Here is an 18,217-nt window from a genome sequence, read left to right as displayed (position 1 = left end):
GATTTGTTTATTACTTAATTTTATTCAATCAAACGGGATGTGATTTTTTGCTACCATCATAAATTAGACTAACTGCTGTGAGAATTTTTAGCTTAACTATTCCAAGAGAGCTATTGTACTAACCTTGATGTTGTTGTTGTCGGTGTCACTGTCACCCCTAGCTGTCACACTTTGATTCAGTTTTTGCATGCAAGTTGTTTGTTTCTTAAACTACTGAAAGGAATTTTTTCAAATTTCACACACTTATTTGACAGCATAAAAAGAAGGTCACTGTCCAAGACCAATAACTCTTTCTTTGATTTTGACAGAATTATGGCACTTTTTTGAATTTAGAAATTGCACATAATCCAGGCTCTTGTTTTATTATATAGTAAAACAGACTGCCCTACTGATAGCTGTTGTATTGCTAATGTTGAATGTTTTTGCAGAATGTTCTGACAGACTGGTTGCAGATGTGGGGATTTTAACATTGATGCATTCAATATTGTTTGTTTTACATTTGAAATTTTCACATTATAATTGTGTTTTCTTTCAGACAGTTGCCTGACCTTGAACTTGAAGGATTATTCAAAAGGCATTTTACACAAGTAGAATTTTTCCAGGGAACTGTCATGGATGCCAATGACCTAGAAAGGGTTAAGGTAAGTTAAATTATATTGTATGCACTATAGTTAGGGTCAAAGTGTTCTGGTCTTAATAAAAAATTTTAGTTAACAAAATTTTTCTTTCATATTTTTATAAATATTTTGAAATCCAACAGTTTTGGGATTTTGAAAGTTTAGATTGTGATGTAAATTAAGTTTTGAGTGTCATAAAAAGTTTGAAATGATAATTTGAAATATAAGTTAAGCACAATATTATACTAATTTGCTGATGTTTCCTACAAGGTATGGAGTTTTTATGCTTCACTCAACCAGGAAGAAGTCTCAAGCGTTTGATAAAAATACAATAATTGACCCGATCATTTTACTTTAATAATTAATTTTTATCAGTTTCTTGTTACAAAGATTTGTCGCACATGAACGAAACAGGACTATTCTCGAGAGATTTTCGTAACAAAATTTAAATTGCATATCAGCCAGCAACACGAGATGGAATCAATAAATGATTAAATAGCATGGTTACAAAGATCAAAGTGGCCTTATAAAGATTGTTTGTATACAAGGGTCTGTATCAGCATTGTGTTCCCCCCCCCCCACCAATTACCTGGTGATGTGAATTAGACTTTATGAACTGTACATTGTAGTAGTTTTGGGAATTTAATATCAAGATATGAAGCGGGTACCAATCAAGGGTTGACCACAAGACTGTTGTAAGTCCTCCTTTATTTCATATAAGTTACTGCAGTTTTGCAGTCAGCCCTAGCATTATGTCCCTATAGGCTACATAAATGAGCCATCTATGGTTGCTCGATATTTAGATTGCTAAAGTCTGATATATTAGTTGCTCAAATTTCTGAGTGACATTAGCTAATGTATCAGAATATTCAGTTTCAAATCACAGAGGGAATACCTGTATTGATTTTTTAATAATATATGTATATAATATACAAGAATTGGAGAGACAGGTAACATATATTCCTGAACAAATTTCTATAACACTCGCTCATTTGAGCATTGAGGAATAATGCCCCGCTGCATAATTGGGAGGGGATCCTAAGAATGAATAGTTTTCATTTATTCATTTGTCTGTCAGTAACATTATCACATATCGTAATGTATTTTATGAAACAGGCTATATTTTCTATTTCAAATAAATAATTTATCTTGATTACAAAGTTTGTACTTTATTGCGCTGTCTGAGATTGCCCATTTAACGAGTCACACCATATTGTGTTTTATTACTTTAACAGCCGAGCATTAAATAATATCTTTATAAATTCTCCCCTGAAATGCTATGAAATATACTATTTCATGAGGGAATAAATCAAGATTACCTGCAGCAATTCATATCCACATGGTTTTTACATAGATTTATTCTTCATATTAAATAAATAACACTTTTTGCTCTTTTGTGAATTGTTTACCGTATTTGGGGATTTGGCAAGGTGGGACAATATTTTCTGAGAGTAAAAGATGATAGAATTATTTTTGGGAATAATTTATGAAAATACCTTATAAAATTATAAATTTTAAAATTGACCGGTGAAAATAAGTTTTAGCTAGTGAAATTTTGTTTTACTATTTAAAGTGTTTCAATGACAGGTAACAAGACTCCTTTGAAATAATTGATTGTGTGGTGGTGTTAACACGTTGGTCAAGTAATCTAACTTAAGGATTCCTGGCTGTGTTACGTCAAACTCCGTCAGGGGCAATCTGTTGTTTCCTTAAGCAAGAAACTTTGCACTCATTGCTTAGAGCTGGTTGGCTCCAGGAACGGACTCAGAGTGTTTCAATAAGCTTATAGCTTCCAACACTAAAATAAAATTAATCAAACTTAAATACATTTGTATAAACTAATAATTGATTGCTAAGGGTTATCACTTTCAGTTCCAGCTGGTTAAAAGTTGAAGCTTGGTCAGACAGTTAGTTTGAGCTTTTGGTACTGAAACCCCTTTTCATTAAAATGAACTGTTCTGAATCCATTTTGCATATTTATCTACTGATCCTAGCTCTACAGATGTATGGTAAAATCTAAATCAGATTAACATCCAGTTTCTGTATCTTTATACATGTATACAGTATACCTATAAAATTATGTGGATCAATATATTCTGATAAAGATAGAAATGACTGCCTTAAATTTCCCTAATGATTTTAATGTCACATTCTCTTCCTATTCTAAAAATAGAAATGACTTTTTCAAATCTCCATAGGAAACATAGGCTGATGAATTACATTTAGATTGTTTTAGCATCTTGTGTTATTAGCTTGTCTGTTTCGAAGAAAAAGTCAAGCTTTTATGATCCATCTAGCTTAACGAATGTCAGTTGTTCTACTCGGGTGTCCGTTCGTGCCTGTATAATGCACTGAAGTGCACCTGAGATCTTCCTCCACCAGTAAAGGTGGAAAGTGGCCATATAACTTATACCATGTTGGTGCCATGTAAAACCCAACAAAAACTGTCAAGCTCTGAGAAGTTTAGAGTACGCTGTCTTATGAACAGCTCTTGTAATTTCAGAAAGAGGAATAAAACTGTTTGTTTAATGTCTGTATTACAGAAGTAACAAAACTCTGCATAATGTTGTTAGGGACCCATATTGTTCATCATGAACTAATCTTACGTAATGTCATTTGTAAATTACTCTGTCAGTACAGATGGGTTCATGTCCTAGGTATTTGAAAGGCTTCAATGCCCTAGGGTTAAGTAAAACATACGTTAGCCATTAAAGCATAAGTTAGTCATGAATAATTTACATCACAGATATGTTTTAAAGCATTTGAAATAATTTGATTTAGACATGGAATAAGCCAGAGTTAATGCAGGCAAAAAATTGTTGAAGCATACTCATTGATTATTCATATAATTGGATAAAAGGCGTCTAGCGGAGGACATGCTGCAACAATGGTAGTCTATGATACGGGATGATAAACAGAAAACATTGCCACGACTGTGTTCTGGTAACAACGGAACCGAAGTAATTCCTAACTGACACCAGTCATTGACAATGATGGCTAAAATAAACAGAATCTTTTACAGTTGGAAAATTCAAAAGAAAAATAAAAAATTTAGTATAGAATTTAAATATTTGAGCTGTCAATGTAAATAGACAGTTCTATAGAACTTACTTTGCTTTGTTTAATGCTATAGATTATAATAAATCAGTTTAGTCAATCGAGATCCTGTTTAGTTAAACAAAAGGAAAATAGGCTTTTTGTCCTCTTTGAAAATGTTTCTTTGTATTAGACTTCTATACAGCAGTAACCTCTGGTTGGATGTTCTGATTTTTACCCAACTTGTGCTTTTAGTACAATATTTTTTTAAGTTAATAAACGTTTTTTTTTTCAAATTGCAAAACAAGATCAAGAGGACAAGAAGTCTTTAAACAGTCAGAGTATAAAATGTTGTTGTGTTTTTTTTTTTTGGGGGGAGGGGGGGGGGCAAAGGCTCCTGCAAGGTTATTTGTTGTATAGAATTAGTTTCATGCACCAATCAATGTGAAATGATTTTCTAAGCCTGTTTTTCAAAAACTTTGTATTCAGACTTTGTTAATGAACGTCTTTTTTTCTAATTGCAAAGGCTGAACAATCTTCTAGATTTTATTCTTTTGTAGTCATATAAATGTAACATTACATTGAGTTCAGATACTTATACTGCATAACAGGTGCTCTCTGCTTTGACGTTTTACAAAAAAGGACTTACAAAAGTAAGCACTAGCATTTTGCCTATTTGCAAGCTGATTTTCATACAATCACAGATGACTTGATCCACTACATAATATATATATAATATATATAATTTATATTATATATTTATAATTTTATACAGAAGAAACTGTATTATCCTGGATGCTGGACGATATTCCAAGTTTGATAATTGTACTTACAATTTATTTGAATAAAGAGACACATTTATACTATCTATAGATTGACTGTATGCAAATATTTAAGCAGCCTTTAGCTTAAGTTCATCAGTATTTGCTTTATGATGGTTTGCATTATATTGTTCTTGACAGTGTTTTGATTTCTAATTCTACAAATGTTTAAACAATTGTATTAATGTCCTTTTGAACAAAGGGAATTTGTTTTATTTGAACTATTGTCCTACTCTTAATGTGCTATTTATTTTGCCTAGTAAGTTGGCACTTATATATTTTGACTACATGTATGTTGACAACATGTGGTTCTTTTCTGCTGGAGTGGCTTCTGAGGTCTTCCTCCTCCTGGATAAAGCTAGAATGTCACCATATGACCTTTATAGTATTGGTGCATGGTAAAACTTCAAACAAAACAACACAACATAATTGCTCAGCTGTCTTCCTCTTTCTCTTTTTGTTTAGAAACATTATAACCCTAAAACTGCTAAAATTCTTAAGATGATTTGTCAAGCTTCTATTTTTGGAAGTGTCCAGTTATTTGTTTTAAGGATATTAAGAGGAAGTCACCCAACACTATATAGAGCCTGATCAGATTGCATGGATAACTTGACTCTGCATGTTACGGTGGTGGTGTTGGTACATGTAGTTTTCACTCCAGATTATGGCTGTAAGCCACATTGAATTTGCCAGAGACCAGTTCAGCCACCTCATCACTCCTGGGCGTACTGTCAAGCAGTGTACCAGCTAGTACCAGTTGCCTTCACTTTTACAGTGAGAATGTCAGTAGAAAGGATCTCATGATCAGTCACAACGAAAGCTGCTCCGTCCAGGAATCGAACCCAGGTCGCACGATTCACAGTCCCCCTGTTGAGCTTACTGGATGGCTTCTTGAGTCCTGTTATTCTTGATAACCAAGTATATAATTATACAGAAAGTGAGGGGGTGGAGTTATGCTTCATTTTCTTTGAGGCTATTTTTGGCATATTGGCCAAGTGCATATAATTATGTCTACTTTAATGATGTTGTGCATGCACTTTTATCTACAAGAAATACCTGTTAAAAATGTTCTCTGGAAAAGAGATCTATGTATAACTTGCTTTCTAACAGATTTTTATCTTCTTTTTTTTCCATCTGATGTAATTACACCTCTGAAAACAAATGCGGAAGAGAGAAATATGTTAGAGCAATTAAATCCTTGCATTATATGTTTCTCTCTATTACAGCCTCTCATCTCATCAATTACAGGGGGAAATGGTTATTTCTGTAGAATTGGAAATTTTATGATAAAAAAATGGTGTTTCCAGATATAATCCAACCATAAATCTTACATAATTGCAAACAAATAAGGATTACCTTGGTGAAGTGAACTTATTTAGAAGGAAAATGCATCAATTGTAAAAAATAAAATGGCTGAAAAAAGTCAATATTTATTATGAATTGAAGGAAAAAAGATAATATTTTAAATGTCAAAAACATTGTTTGATTTTTAGCTCGACTTTTCTATGAAAAGGGGAGCTATCCTACTCGCCCCGGCGTCGGCGTTAGCGTCGGCGTTAGCGTCGGCGTTGGCGTCACACCTTGGTTAAGTTTTTCGTACCACCCCACTTTATTTCAGAAGTATTACAAGTATGGCTTTGAAACTTACCATACTTGTTCACCATCATAACCTCCATCTACAGACAAGAGTACATAACTCTGTCAAGGTTTTTGACAGAATTATGGCCCTTTTTTGACTTAGAAAGTGTATTGAGCTTGGTTAAGTTTTTTGTACCACCTCACTTTATTTCAAAACCATTGGAGATATTGCTTTGAAACTGACCATACTTGTTTACCATCACGACCTTCATCAACAGACAAGAGGACATAACTCTGTCAAGGTTTTTGACAGAATTATGCCCCTTTTTGACTTAGAAAATACATTGAATATGGGTAAAATCCACTTATTGCCTTAACCCTTTGAGATATTGCTTTGAAACTTTTAATGCTATTTCACATCATTACCCCATCTGTACGCAAGAGAAGGTAACTCTGTCAAGGATTTGTTTTAAAAAATTAAGGCCTTTTATCGACTTAGAATCTTGGTTAAGTTTTTTAGTACCAGTCCACTTTTTGACTGAACTGTTTGAGATATTAATTTGAAAGTTGGAATACTTGTTTACCATCATGGTCCCAAAACATGGGCAGGAGAAGGTAATTCTGTTAAGGATTTTATTTGAATTATGGCCCTTTTTGACTTAGAAACTCAGTTAAGATTTTCATTCTTGTCCACTTGTTGACTTAACCATTTGAGATATTACTTTGGAAGTTGGAGTTCTTATGTGCCATCATGAGACCTATCTGTAAGCAAGAGAAGATAACTCTGTGAAAATGTTTCTTGATTTGTACTTAGAAATTCCTAGTTAAAGTCTTGTGTGCCCTTAACTGTCAAAGTTTTGTTTTATAGGCAAGCACTAAAAAAGTCGAGCGCGCTGTCCTTCTGACAGCTCTTGTTGTATTAGCCTTCTTAGTTTACATAAATATCCAGGGAATAAAGTTCATCTTAGTTTACATAAATACCCAAGGGAAAAAAGTCATCAAAAACCAAAAATTAATGTACTGGCAAATTTCTTTTATTTTTGTTTATGTTAAAGCATCTGGAGATTGAGAGAAAATAACCATCTTGTTACAAAAATACGAATATTTATGTATTGTGCAATTGAAAGGAAATTAAAAAATTCAAATACATGTATTTCTAAAATATTCTAATATTCTACACAATTGACTTTATACATTGTTGCCTCACAAGGTAATCCACCTGGATATTCTGTATATAATATATAGGTACCTTTCCTGATAAATTGTTTATAAGGATGTCTCACCTTTGATTTTGTATATAAGTTTCACCTTCTCCCCCCCCCCCCCCAACTCCCTCTGATATTTTTTGTAAGGTTACCTCCCCTTATTTAATTTATGTAAGATTACTTCCCCAGACTATCCTTATACAAGATTACCATATCTGCGCTTTTTGAGGCTTTTTCAAAACTTGTTATCCTTTAACTATCCAACTGTTTTAATACTAAGTAAGATCATTAGTTGTAGTCACAGTTATAAATTACCCTTTTATGCCAGAAATAATGCAGAGATTGACACTTAAATTAATAGTTTTGTGCCATTATGGAGCATCAACTTCATTTACACTGTCATCATAAATAACTCATCCAAAAAATATATTCAATATGTTCTCTTCAAATATTTTGAAAAAGTTCTTAAGAATAAAAAAATTGCTGATGTATAAGGCAAAATGGGAATACATGATGTACTTATGCAAGAACTATGCAAATTGAAAATAGTAAGTAAGTAAGTAAGTAAGTAACGACTTTATTTCACGAGACTCACACATTCAGTTTCCCGATCATTATAGAAGTCAGTTGGGTCCAATTTGTAAAGTGTCAAAGATTAAATACTTCCCAAATTGGTACTTTTTAGGGAACATGAGACATGTTGAAATTTTAATTATCTCACATGAACTCACAATCAAACTTACAATTTTCATACAAAATTTTTGTTGTTTTCATTGCTTATTTGGGCTCTTGTGTTCAGAACATTTTTTGGGGGTTGAGTTTTACATTGCACTAACACAGTGTAGGTCATATGGATTTACTGGTGGGGAGACCTCAGGTGCTCCTCTGTACAGTAGAACCACCAATGTTCCATAAGCTAGCTAGATAGTTTTCTCACTTATAGTATCCGATGATGTTTATTCGGCTCGAACCTACTGTGGTGAGAGACAAGTGGTTTGAAGTGAAAGATTTTAACCACTCTGCCATGTCACGATTATTATAATGAGTTTGTTTTGTTTCAGATCAAAGACGCTCATGCATGTCTTGTGTTAGCAAACAAATATTGTGATGACCCTGACCAAGAGGATGCATCTAACATCATGCGTGTAATATCCATCAAGAACTATCATGCTGATATTAAAGTTATCGTTCAGCTTCTGCAATACCATAATAAGGTAAATATACTTCAATAAAGAAAAGAAAATGAATGAGGTAGATATTTAACCCAGGTAAGAGTAGAAAAAAGAAATGGAATAAGATAAATGTAGACCAGCTAGGATTAGAGAAAAGAAAAGGAATAAGATAATGTAGGCCAGCTAAGAGAAGAGAAAAGAAAAGGAAGAAGATAAATTTAGGCCAGCTAAAAGTTGAGAAAAGAAATGGAATAAGATAAATGTAAGCCAGCTAGGATTAGAGAAAAGAAAAGGAATAAGATATATTTAGGCCAGCTAAGAGTACATGTAATATTTAGGCCAGCTAAGAGTAAAGAAGAGAAATAGAATAAGATAGATATAGGCCAGCTAAGAGTAAAGAAGAGAAAAGAATTAAGATAAATATAGGTCAGCTAAGAGTAAAGAAAAGAATAGGAATAAGATAAATGTAGGCCAGCTAATGGTAAAGAAAAGAAAAGAAATAAGATAAATATAGATCTGCTTAGAGTAAAGTAAAGAATATAGGTCATGATAGACCAAAGATAAGGTATTAACAATTTAACTTTCTAGACTTGTGATCTTGAAGTGATATTGACCTTGTCACTACATTTACTTTCACAATATCAATAACATAAAAGTGAAGTAGATCAATTGATTAAGGTTAATGTTAGTGCATGCATTGCTGATATATTTTCTGTCAGGCAATCTTGTGGTGTGCTTAACATAAGTCATTGCCCTTTCAATACCACAATATGATTTCATTAATACCATGATATGATTTTGTTTAATTTGATACAATGTTATAAAGTTCATGTTGGCACACTTTAATGTCATAAAGCAATGATTTTTTAATTCAAGATATTATTTCTATCTAATATGATGCTATCTAGTCTATGTTAATACATTTTGTCATGCAAACTTTCAGGTAACCTAGATTTGTAACCATTCATAGCATTGAAGCAAATGTTACAGTATGTGCATACATCCATATGTATTGTTAAATTTTTGGTACTCTTAAAATAGTAAACATTCGAAATAATTGTTTGCACAAATTAAGTAGTATCAGAATGTGTTGTGACATATGCAAAAAATGTGAAAATCTTGAAATAACTATGATAATTGGCATTATATATCTGTAACATTAAAATTGATATAAAAATCATTTGATTTGAATCCAAACTCGATCACATATTTTATAATGTGCCAATTTCCATTTACGGAATAATGATAACATTTTATGTATTTTCTGCATTTTTGGACAATAAAAACCATTTTTGTACAAGATTGAAATGAAAATTTTCTGGTAATCAAACTTTTGGCAGCACATGAATATAAAAACCCTTACAGCCTGGAAATTGATTGAAAAAAGAAAAAAGTGAAACATATTCATGATTATTTTTAGTTGTGCAAATGTCATATAGACTCTTATTTCAGCTGTCTACAATTTGTTCTAGAAATACGAGCTGTATAGAGAAATATTTGTATATAAGAGAGATATAAAATATTATGTGTGATATTACAGGCTTATTTATTGAACATTCCAAGCTGGGATTGGAAACGAGGAGATGACGCTGTATGTATAGCTGAACTCAAGCTGGGTTTTATAGCTCAAAGTTGTCTGGCACCCGGCTTCTCTACGCTGATGGCTAACCTGTTTACCATGAGGTCATACAAACCAGTAAGACATACATTTATAATATTGTCCTCTTTTTATATTGTAACTGTGTGATATTTAAGTGTTATACACCACATGGTAAATCCCTTAAATCCGGTAATATTGTACCAGTATTCTGGGTTTTTTTTAAGAAAAAAATAAAGACAACATTCTCTAAGATAAGTCATGCAAACTTTTAGTTAACTAAGAAAAACATGTGCATTATGTTGTTAAAAACATGTTATTCCACAGAGTCAATACTTTTGACAGAATCTGATACTTTGATCAACAACTATTGTAAGAGCAAACGAAAACCTTTTTAATTAGCAAGTGTGTTTTTCTAATGTGAATTTTTACAGCAGACAGCATTCACTTTACAGACTCTGCTCTTTGACTTGTAAGAGAAATGTCCGCTTAAAAAGGAAATAAAAACTGTCTATCAGATTGATTACATGTTACGCTAAATAAAGATCGAGATTTTCCAAATGTGAACTATGCAATGAAGATTAGCTTAATGAATATTTATGACTGAATATTTTGTTCTTACCTTTTATGAGCATTATATCTGCATTTATTGTAGTAACAAGGAAATTTGACATTTTCTGTTTTTCTAAAACTTTTCCTATATTGACCATAATCTGCCAGGAATACTGTCCTCTCTTTCAAAATGTTTAAAATGTTTTCCCATAAAAGTAAAGTCCTTTTGCACTTATCTATTATGCCTTTATAAAAACCAAGCATAGCAGGTAGTGACGACTGTAATGTACATGTAAATAAATTCTATTTTTACACATTTTCGTTTTGTCCAGACTATTTTTAGAAATACAAGTATATATATGCACTGAAAGGGTTCAAGACAGAACAATAGTCAGTAAGAAAAAAATGATATGTACCACAGTAGGAAATGTTGTTTCTTCCTTTAGGTTTTACAATTTTCCTTTTGTCTTGTTTGACCATATTATCAATTTCCTATGTAATAGTGAAAGCTGCAGGGGCTTTGTCTGACACTCAGACAGTTTGTTCTCTAGTTACAAATACAGATTTCTTGTATACAAGATGACCTTGGACACAGAAGAGCAATTTTCGTTCAAATTAGTTTTCTCAGAATGCAATTTTGGCAATGCCAGACTAGCTGTTATTTGATTATATATCAAATAACCAATGATCCCCGACTGATTTCAAATCTTCAAACTACAGTGGATTTATTTTAATCAAATATCAACATTGCAGAGCCTGGTTGCCCAGTTAGATTACTTTGGTAAACATATTGTCTGGTTATACATAGGCCTGCAAAATTTTAATATGTAATGATCTTAGCTTGACAATGGACTCATATAAGTTTAGTTCATGTCTAATGTAAAATGTCTTAAATTATGATTAAGATATTAACTGTCTGAAAAGAAAGGAAAGTTAAGGCTGTGATAAGGCGTTAACAGTTTTTTCGAGACACAACTCCTACATTTATCAAGGGATTTCAACCAAAATTTTCACAGAATGATTGCTATCAAGGGCCCTTGTGAATAATATTGTGTAATAATTTTGATTTGATTATTTTTGATATCGTTGGGTTTTTTTTCTCACATAATGTGATATGTTGGTAGAAAACCTGGTTTTGTGGTAATTTCTTGTCACTTGTTTTCTTGTGTAATGCTAAGGTCACAAATTTAAATAGTATATTATGCTGTGAAGAATAATCTATTAGCCATACTAATGTATCTGACACTATGTTTGTGTTAAAACCACAGGTGGCAGTATCAGTGTTTGGACACCCCTGCCCCTGGACCCCTACTACAACCCTGAAAAAAAATTCAACACTCTAAAGCTTACTATAAGGTACCAAATACAAAACCACCGATGAAATTATATAAAAAAAAATTTTTTCCACTATCAAACTTATAGTTATAGAAAGGTGAAAAGCCTACTATATGTTCATTTGCCAAACAATGTGGAACACGGGAAATCGTCGTTTCGGCTACTGAGACGCATTCCGGCGGGATTTCGCTGCATCATTCATTAACATCAATAAAAAGAACTAGAATTCCACAGCTTATCTAATTCAAGTCCAACGAATATCACTATCATTCCGATTTTTTCTGTTTCACGGTATTTTTTGAATTGTCGTAGCCATTTTGCAGTCTGATACCTGGGTTGAAATACGCGATCTGATTGGACGAGCCACATTGGACGTCCAATCAGATCGCGTATAACACACAGGTATCAGAATCCAAAATGGCAACGACAAGTAAAAAAAATACCGTGAAATAGAAAAAATCGATAGAATATTGATATTCGTTGGACTTGAATTAGATAAGCTGTGGAATTCAAGTTCTTTTTATTGATGTTAATGAATGATGCAACGAAATCCCGCCGGAATGCGTCTCAGTAGCCGAAACGACGATTTCCCGTGTTCCACATTGTTTGGCAAATGAACATATATTAGGCTTTTCACCTTTCTATAACTATAATTTTGATAGTGGAAATTTGTTTTTTTTATATAATTTCATCGGTGGTTTTGTATTTGGTACCATATAGTAAGCCTTAGAGTGTTGAATTATTTTTTTTTCAGGGTTGTAGTAGGGGTCCAGGGGCAGATAGGGGTGGGGTGTCCAAACACTGATACTGCCACCTGTGGTTAAAACCACAGATGTTTGTGTTGTACATGAAGCTAATTGTTCAATGCATTTCTGAGCAAGTGTTTTTTCCACTTAATTAGGAAGAGGCCTAAGCTTCTTGATTTTGAGAAAAATAATCTGCTATAAATTGCAAATTTGGAAATTAAAAAAGCTGGTGTAAGTTAAGATTTTGGGAAAGCTGCACGATTTAAAGAAAAATTTGTTTGGGAAGAGGTCTTTTATATGCCTCTACTATATAAGATGAAAAAAATCACTGAGTATAATTACTCTTTTGGAGCAATTAAAAGATTAATTCTTGAACTTAAATGTTTCACAATAAACATAATGTAAACAATGCAACAATTTAATGATAATACAGTATTGTTTCTGGGGGGGGGGGGGAAAGAAGCTAGAAAGGCTAACTGTACACTGATTATATTTCTGTTACAGTCAGTGGAAATGCCACAGTGGCAGAATGATTACATGAGGGGAACAGCAATGGAGATGTATACAGAATTTTTATCCAGCTCATTTAATGGCCTTACATTTCCAGAAGCAGCAGAGTGAGTTGTTTTTGTTTGTTTGTTTGTTTTTTGTGTGCGTTTTTTTTTTTTAATTTTTAATAATTTTGAACTATAATTGCCTTATGATAATTGGAAGATCTATGGCAATACATGTATCTTGCCAGTTGGAAAAAATTTGGCTTGATGTCTGAGAACTTTAAAAGAAAATCATGAAATACATATTTAACACTGTTGGAAGTAAGACTTGCTGTTATTGGCTGTTATTTAAGAGTTAGAATTGCTGTTATTGTCTGTTATTTTAGAGTAATAATTGCTGTTTCTGTCTGTTATTTCAGTTATTATTGCTGTTACTGTCTGTTATTTAAGAGTTATTATTGCTGTTACTGGCTGTTATTTAAAACTTATTATTGCTGTTACTGGCTGTTATTTAAGAGTTATTATTGCTGTTACTGGCTGTTTTTAGCTCACCTGTCACAAAGTGACAGGGTGAGCTTTTGTGATCGCTTTTCGTCCGGCTTCCGTCCATCGTCCGTCCGTCCGTCCGTAAACTTTTACTTTAAATGACATCTCCTCATAAACCACCAAGCCAATTTCATCCAAACTTCACAGGAATGTTCCTTTGGTGGTCACCTTTAAAAATTGTTTTAAGAATTTAATTCCATGCAGAACTCTGGTTGCCATGGCAACCGAAAGAAAAAACTTTAAATATCTTCTTTTAAAAAAAACCAAAGAGCTAGAGCTTAGATATTTGGCATAAAACATCTTCTAGTGAGTGTCTACCAAGTTTGTTCAAATAAATGCCCTGGGGTCAAAATTGGCCCCGCCCCAGGGGGTCATTTATTTTCCCTATATGCATATAGTAAAAACTTAAAATATCTTCTTTTAAAGAACCCAAAGAGCTAGAGCTAAGATATTTAGCATGAAACATCTTCTCATGAGTGTCTACCAAGTTTGTTCAAATAAAAGCCCTGGGATTAAAATTGGCCCCGCCCCAGGGGGTCATTGATATTCCCTATATGCATATAGTAAAAACTTAAAAAATCTTCTTTTAAAGAACTCAAAGAGCTAGAGCTAAGATATTTAGCATGAAACATCTTCTCATGAGTGTCTACCAAGTTTGTTCAAATAAAAGCCCTGGGGTCAAAATTGGCCCCGCCCCAGGGGGTCATTTATTTTCCCTATATGCATATAGTAAAAACTTTAAAAAATCTTCTTTTAAAGAACTCAAAGAGCTAGAGCTAAGATATTTAGCATGAAACATGTTCTAATGGGTGTCTACCAAGTTTGTTCAAATAAAAGCCCTGGGGTCAATATTGGCCCCGCCCCGGGGGTCATTGATTTTCCTTATATGTGTATAGCAAAAACTTAAAAAATCTTCTTTAAAAAAACAAAAATAGCTACAGTTTAGATATTAAGCATGAAACATCTTCTAGTGAGTGTCTACAAAGTTTGTTCAAATAAAAGCCCTAGGGTCAAAATTGGCCCCGCCCCGGGGGTCATTGATATTCCTTATATGTGTGTAGCAAAAACTTTAAAAATCTTCTTTGAAAAAACCCAAATAGCTACTGTTTAGATTATTAAGCATGAAACATCTTCTACTAAGTGTCTACAAAGTTTGTTCAAATAAAAGCCCTGGGGTCAAAACTGGCCCCGCCCCAGGGGTGTTATTGTTTTTAACTATATGTGTATAGTAAAACATTAAAAAATCTTCTTTTAAAAAACCCAATGAGCTAGAGCTTAGATGTTAAGCATGAAACATCTTCTTAAAGGTGTCTACCAAGTTTGTTCAAATAAAAGCCCTTGGGTTAAAATTAGCCCTGCCAGGGGGGGGGGTCATTGTTTTTCATTATATATGTATAGTAAAAACTTAACATCATGAAACATCTTCTAATGGGTGTCTTCCAAGTTTGTTCAAATAAAAGCCCTTGGGTTTAAACTGGCCTCGCTCCGGGGGCCTATATACAGGTGAGCGACCTCAGGGCCATCATGGCCCTCTTGTTTAAGAGTTATTATTGCTGTTACTGACTGTTATTTAAGAGTTAAAATTGCTGAAACTGGCTGTTATTTAAGACTTATAATTGTTGTTACTGGCTGTTATTTTAGAGTAATAATTGCTGTTTCTGTCACTCTGTTATTTCAGTTATTATTGCTGTTACTGTCTGTTATTTAAGAGTTATTATTGCTGCTACTGGCTGTTATTTAAAACTTATTATTGCTGTTACTGGCTGTTATTTAAGACTTATAATTGCTGTTACTGGCTGTTATTTAAGAGTTAAAATTGCTGAAACTGGCTGTTATTTAAGACTTATAATTGTTGTTACTGGCTGTTATTTAAGAGTTATAATTGCTGTAACTGGCTGTTATTTAAGAGTTATAAATGCTGTTTTTGGCTGTTATATAAGAGTAATAATTGTTGTTATTGGCTGTTATTTAAGAGTTAGAATTGCTGTTAATGGCTCTTATTTAAGAGTAATTGCTGTTATTGGCTGTTATTTAAGAGTTATTATTGCTGTTATTGGGTGTTATTTTAGAGTAATAATTGCTGTTATTGGCTGTTATTTAAGAGTTAGAATTGCTGTTAATGGCTCTTATTTAAGAGTAATAATTGCTGTTATTGGCTGTTATTTAAGAGTTAGAATTGCTGTTTATGGCTGTTATTTAAGAGTAATAATTGCTGTTATTGGCTGTTATTTAAGAGTTAGAATTACTGTTAATGGCTGTTATTTAAGAGTACAAATTGCTCTTATTGGCTGTTATTTAAGAGCTATAATTGCAGAAACCAGCCGTTATTTAAGAGTTATAATTGCTGTTTTTGGTTGTTATTTAGGAGTAATAATTGCTGTTATTGGCTGTTATTTAAGAGTTAGAATTGCTGTTATTGGCTGTTATTTAAGAGTTAGAATTGCTGTTATTGGTTGTTATTTAGGAGTAATAATTGCTGTTATTGGCTGTTATTTAAGAGTTAGAATTGCTGTTATTGGTTGTTATTTAGGAGTAATAATTGCTGTTATTGGCTGTTATTTAAGAGTAATAATTGCTGTTATTGACTGATATTTAAGAGTTAGAATTGCTGTTATTGACTGTTACATTAGACTTTGATTTTGCCAGTTAGAATTTCTTCTATTTGGCTTTTGTTAAAGAATGTATTTTGTCAAGCACTTGTAAGCTGCTATGTTTTAAATACAAATGTTACAATTTATATTTTGCCAACTTACAGTTACTATCTTGTGTTTTGCCAAGTTTAAATGCTGTTACTGGTCATTATTTCAGACTGTGTTTTGCAAAGTTAAAGCTTCTGTTACTGGCAATAGAAGTTCGGTCAGAAGAAGGCAAGGAGAGCACACTAGCAATCAACCCAGGACCAAAAGTGAAACTAGAGACGGCAACGCAAGGATTCTTCATAGCAGAGTCGGCAGAGGAAGTTAAAAGGTAAACACGGTCTTTTTGTTTCTTATTTATAGGCTTTGGTCCATTAAATATTTGCAAGCTGACTGATCAGTTTTGATAATGCTAGGAGGCTCTCAGTGTTGGATAATATTTCTGTTTTACTATGAAAATTTATAACAGTTATTTTTGGCCGGGATGCACAGGTTCGAACCCGGGTTGTAAAATGATGAATGTTGGGTGGCGGGCGGGTATATTGGCGAGCGGGCGGGGAAAATATATTCGTAACAGTTTCTCAGCAACTACTTATCACAGTCTCTTGATATTTGGCATACAGCATCAACACGTGGTCCCATACTGTTGGATTCGATTTCAGGTCTGTCGCTCATCCACTTCAGTAAACTGACTTAGTTAAATTTTTGACATTATTGGTCAATGGTAGGAAATTTTCGTAACAGTTTTTTCAACAACTACTTGCCACAGTCTCTTGATATTTGGCATACAGCATTAACATGTGGTCCTTTACTGTGGGATTTTATTTCAGGTCTTTCTCTCATCCACTTCCTGTTTACCAAGTTAAATTATGGCCATAATTTGTCAATGATAGGAAATTTTAGTAACAGTTTTCTCAGCAACTACTTATCACAGCCTCTTGATATTTGACATACGTCATTAACTAGTGGTCTAATACTGCAGGATTCAATTTCAGGTCTGTAGCTCATCCACTGCCATTTTACCGACTTAGTTAAATTTTCGACATTTATGGTCAATGGTAAACATTTTTTTGTAACATCACAGCCTTATGATATTTGGTATACAAATGCAACCTGGCCTTTTCTGTCTTTGACCCATTTTAGTATTCTTTAACAATATTTGATGCTTTTACTATCATTTATTTAGATCACCTTTCACAACTGTAAGATTGTATAATTTACTTTCAGGGCCTATTATTACTGTAAGAGTTGCCATAGTGAAATATCTGATATTAGAATGATCAAGAAATGCAGATGTAGACCATGTAAGTATTACAGATATACCAGCAAACTACCTTAGCATCATGTATATATAAATCACTGGTCAGTTATTAAAAAAAACATAGCATGGGATAATATAACAATCCTAGTAACGTAAGATATATTGAAATCAATGCTAGACTCACTTATGTCACATTAAGTTTGTAAGAAAATCACAAAATTTTAGTCTGGAATTGAAACACCAGACTTAAAAATGAGACAATCACGAGATCGATTTTTGCACTTTATTTTTTGTTTACAATTGTAAAGGGATGTGTATTTTTATTTCGATTATAAATGTGAACAGATGTTTTATATACATTAAAGAATGACAGGTTTTATAAAGTTGTAACATCTTGTGAAGTTCATTTAACTAGTACCAAAATAGAAAATTTTATAGTCTTGTACAAACAATATATAAATTTGAAACAGTTGTGACAAATTTAAAAACTGAATACCAACTTATCTTTATTCTGTATAACACTGTAAATGTGAATATTATACATTGAATTGCAGATTCAAACTATATATCTTTTTTTTATGATGCAATATAATAGAATTTGTACTACCTTATCCCTTTATT

The 18,217-nt window shown here is 32.9% G+C and overlaps 1 protein-coding gene across 1 annotated transcript in view; it reads left to right on the top strand.

Annotated features, from left to right (window-relative positions):
- LOC132741876 (calcium-activated potassium channel slowpoke-like) overlaps positions 1-17,719 on the top strand; it is a 48,281-nt gene extending 30,562 nt beyond the window's left edge. Inside the window, exons 9-14 of the mRNA XM_060730140.1 lie at positions 536-641; positions 8,319-8,471; positions 9,970-10,125; positions 13,164-13,276; positions 16,508-16,666; positions 17,563-17,719. Coding sequence (XP_060586123.1) covers positions 536-641; positions 8,319-8,471; positions 9,970-10,125; positions 13,164-13,276; positions 16,508-16,666; positions 17,563-17,674 — 799 coding nt within the window. The 3' untranslated portion in view covers positions 17,675-17,719. The remainder of the gene's footprint in view (positions 1-535; positions 642-8,318; positions 8,472-9,969; positions 10,126-13,163; positions 13,277-16,507; positions 16,667-17,562) is intronic.
- Positions 17,720-18,217: the final 498 nt, after the last annotated feature.

The sequence above is a fragment of the Ruditapes philippinarum genome, unplaced genomic scaffold (assembly GCF_026571515.1).
Source record: "Ruditapes philippinarum isolate M1 unplaced genomic scaffold, ASM2657151v2 ctg2614_1_1_1_1, whole genome shotgun sequence".
Classification (NCBI taxonomy): domain Eukaryota; kingdom Metazoa; phylum Mollusca; class Bivalvia; order Venerida; family Veneridae; genus Ruditapes; species Ruditapes philippinarum.
This window is presented reverse-complemented; position numbering and strand designations above follow the sequence as displayed.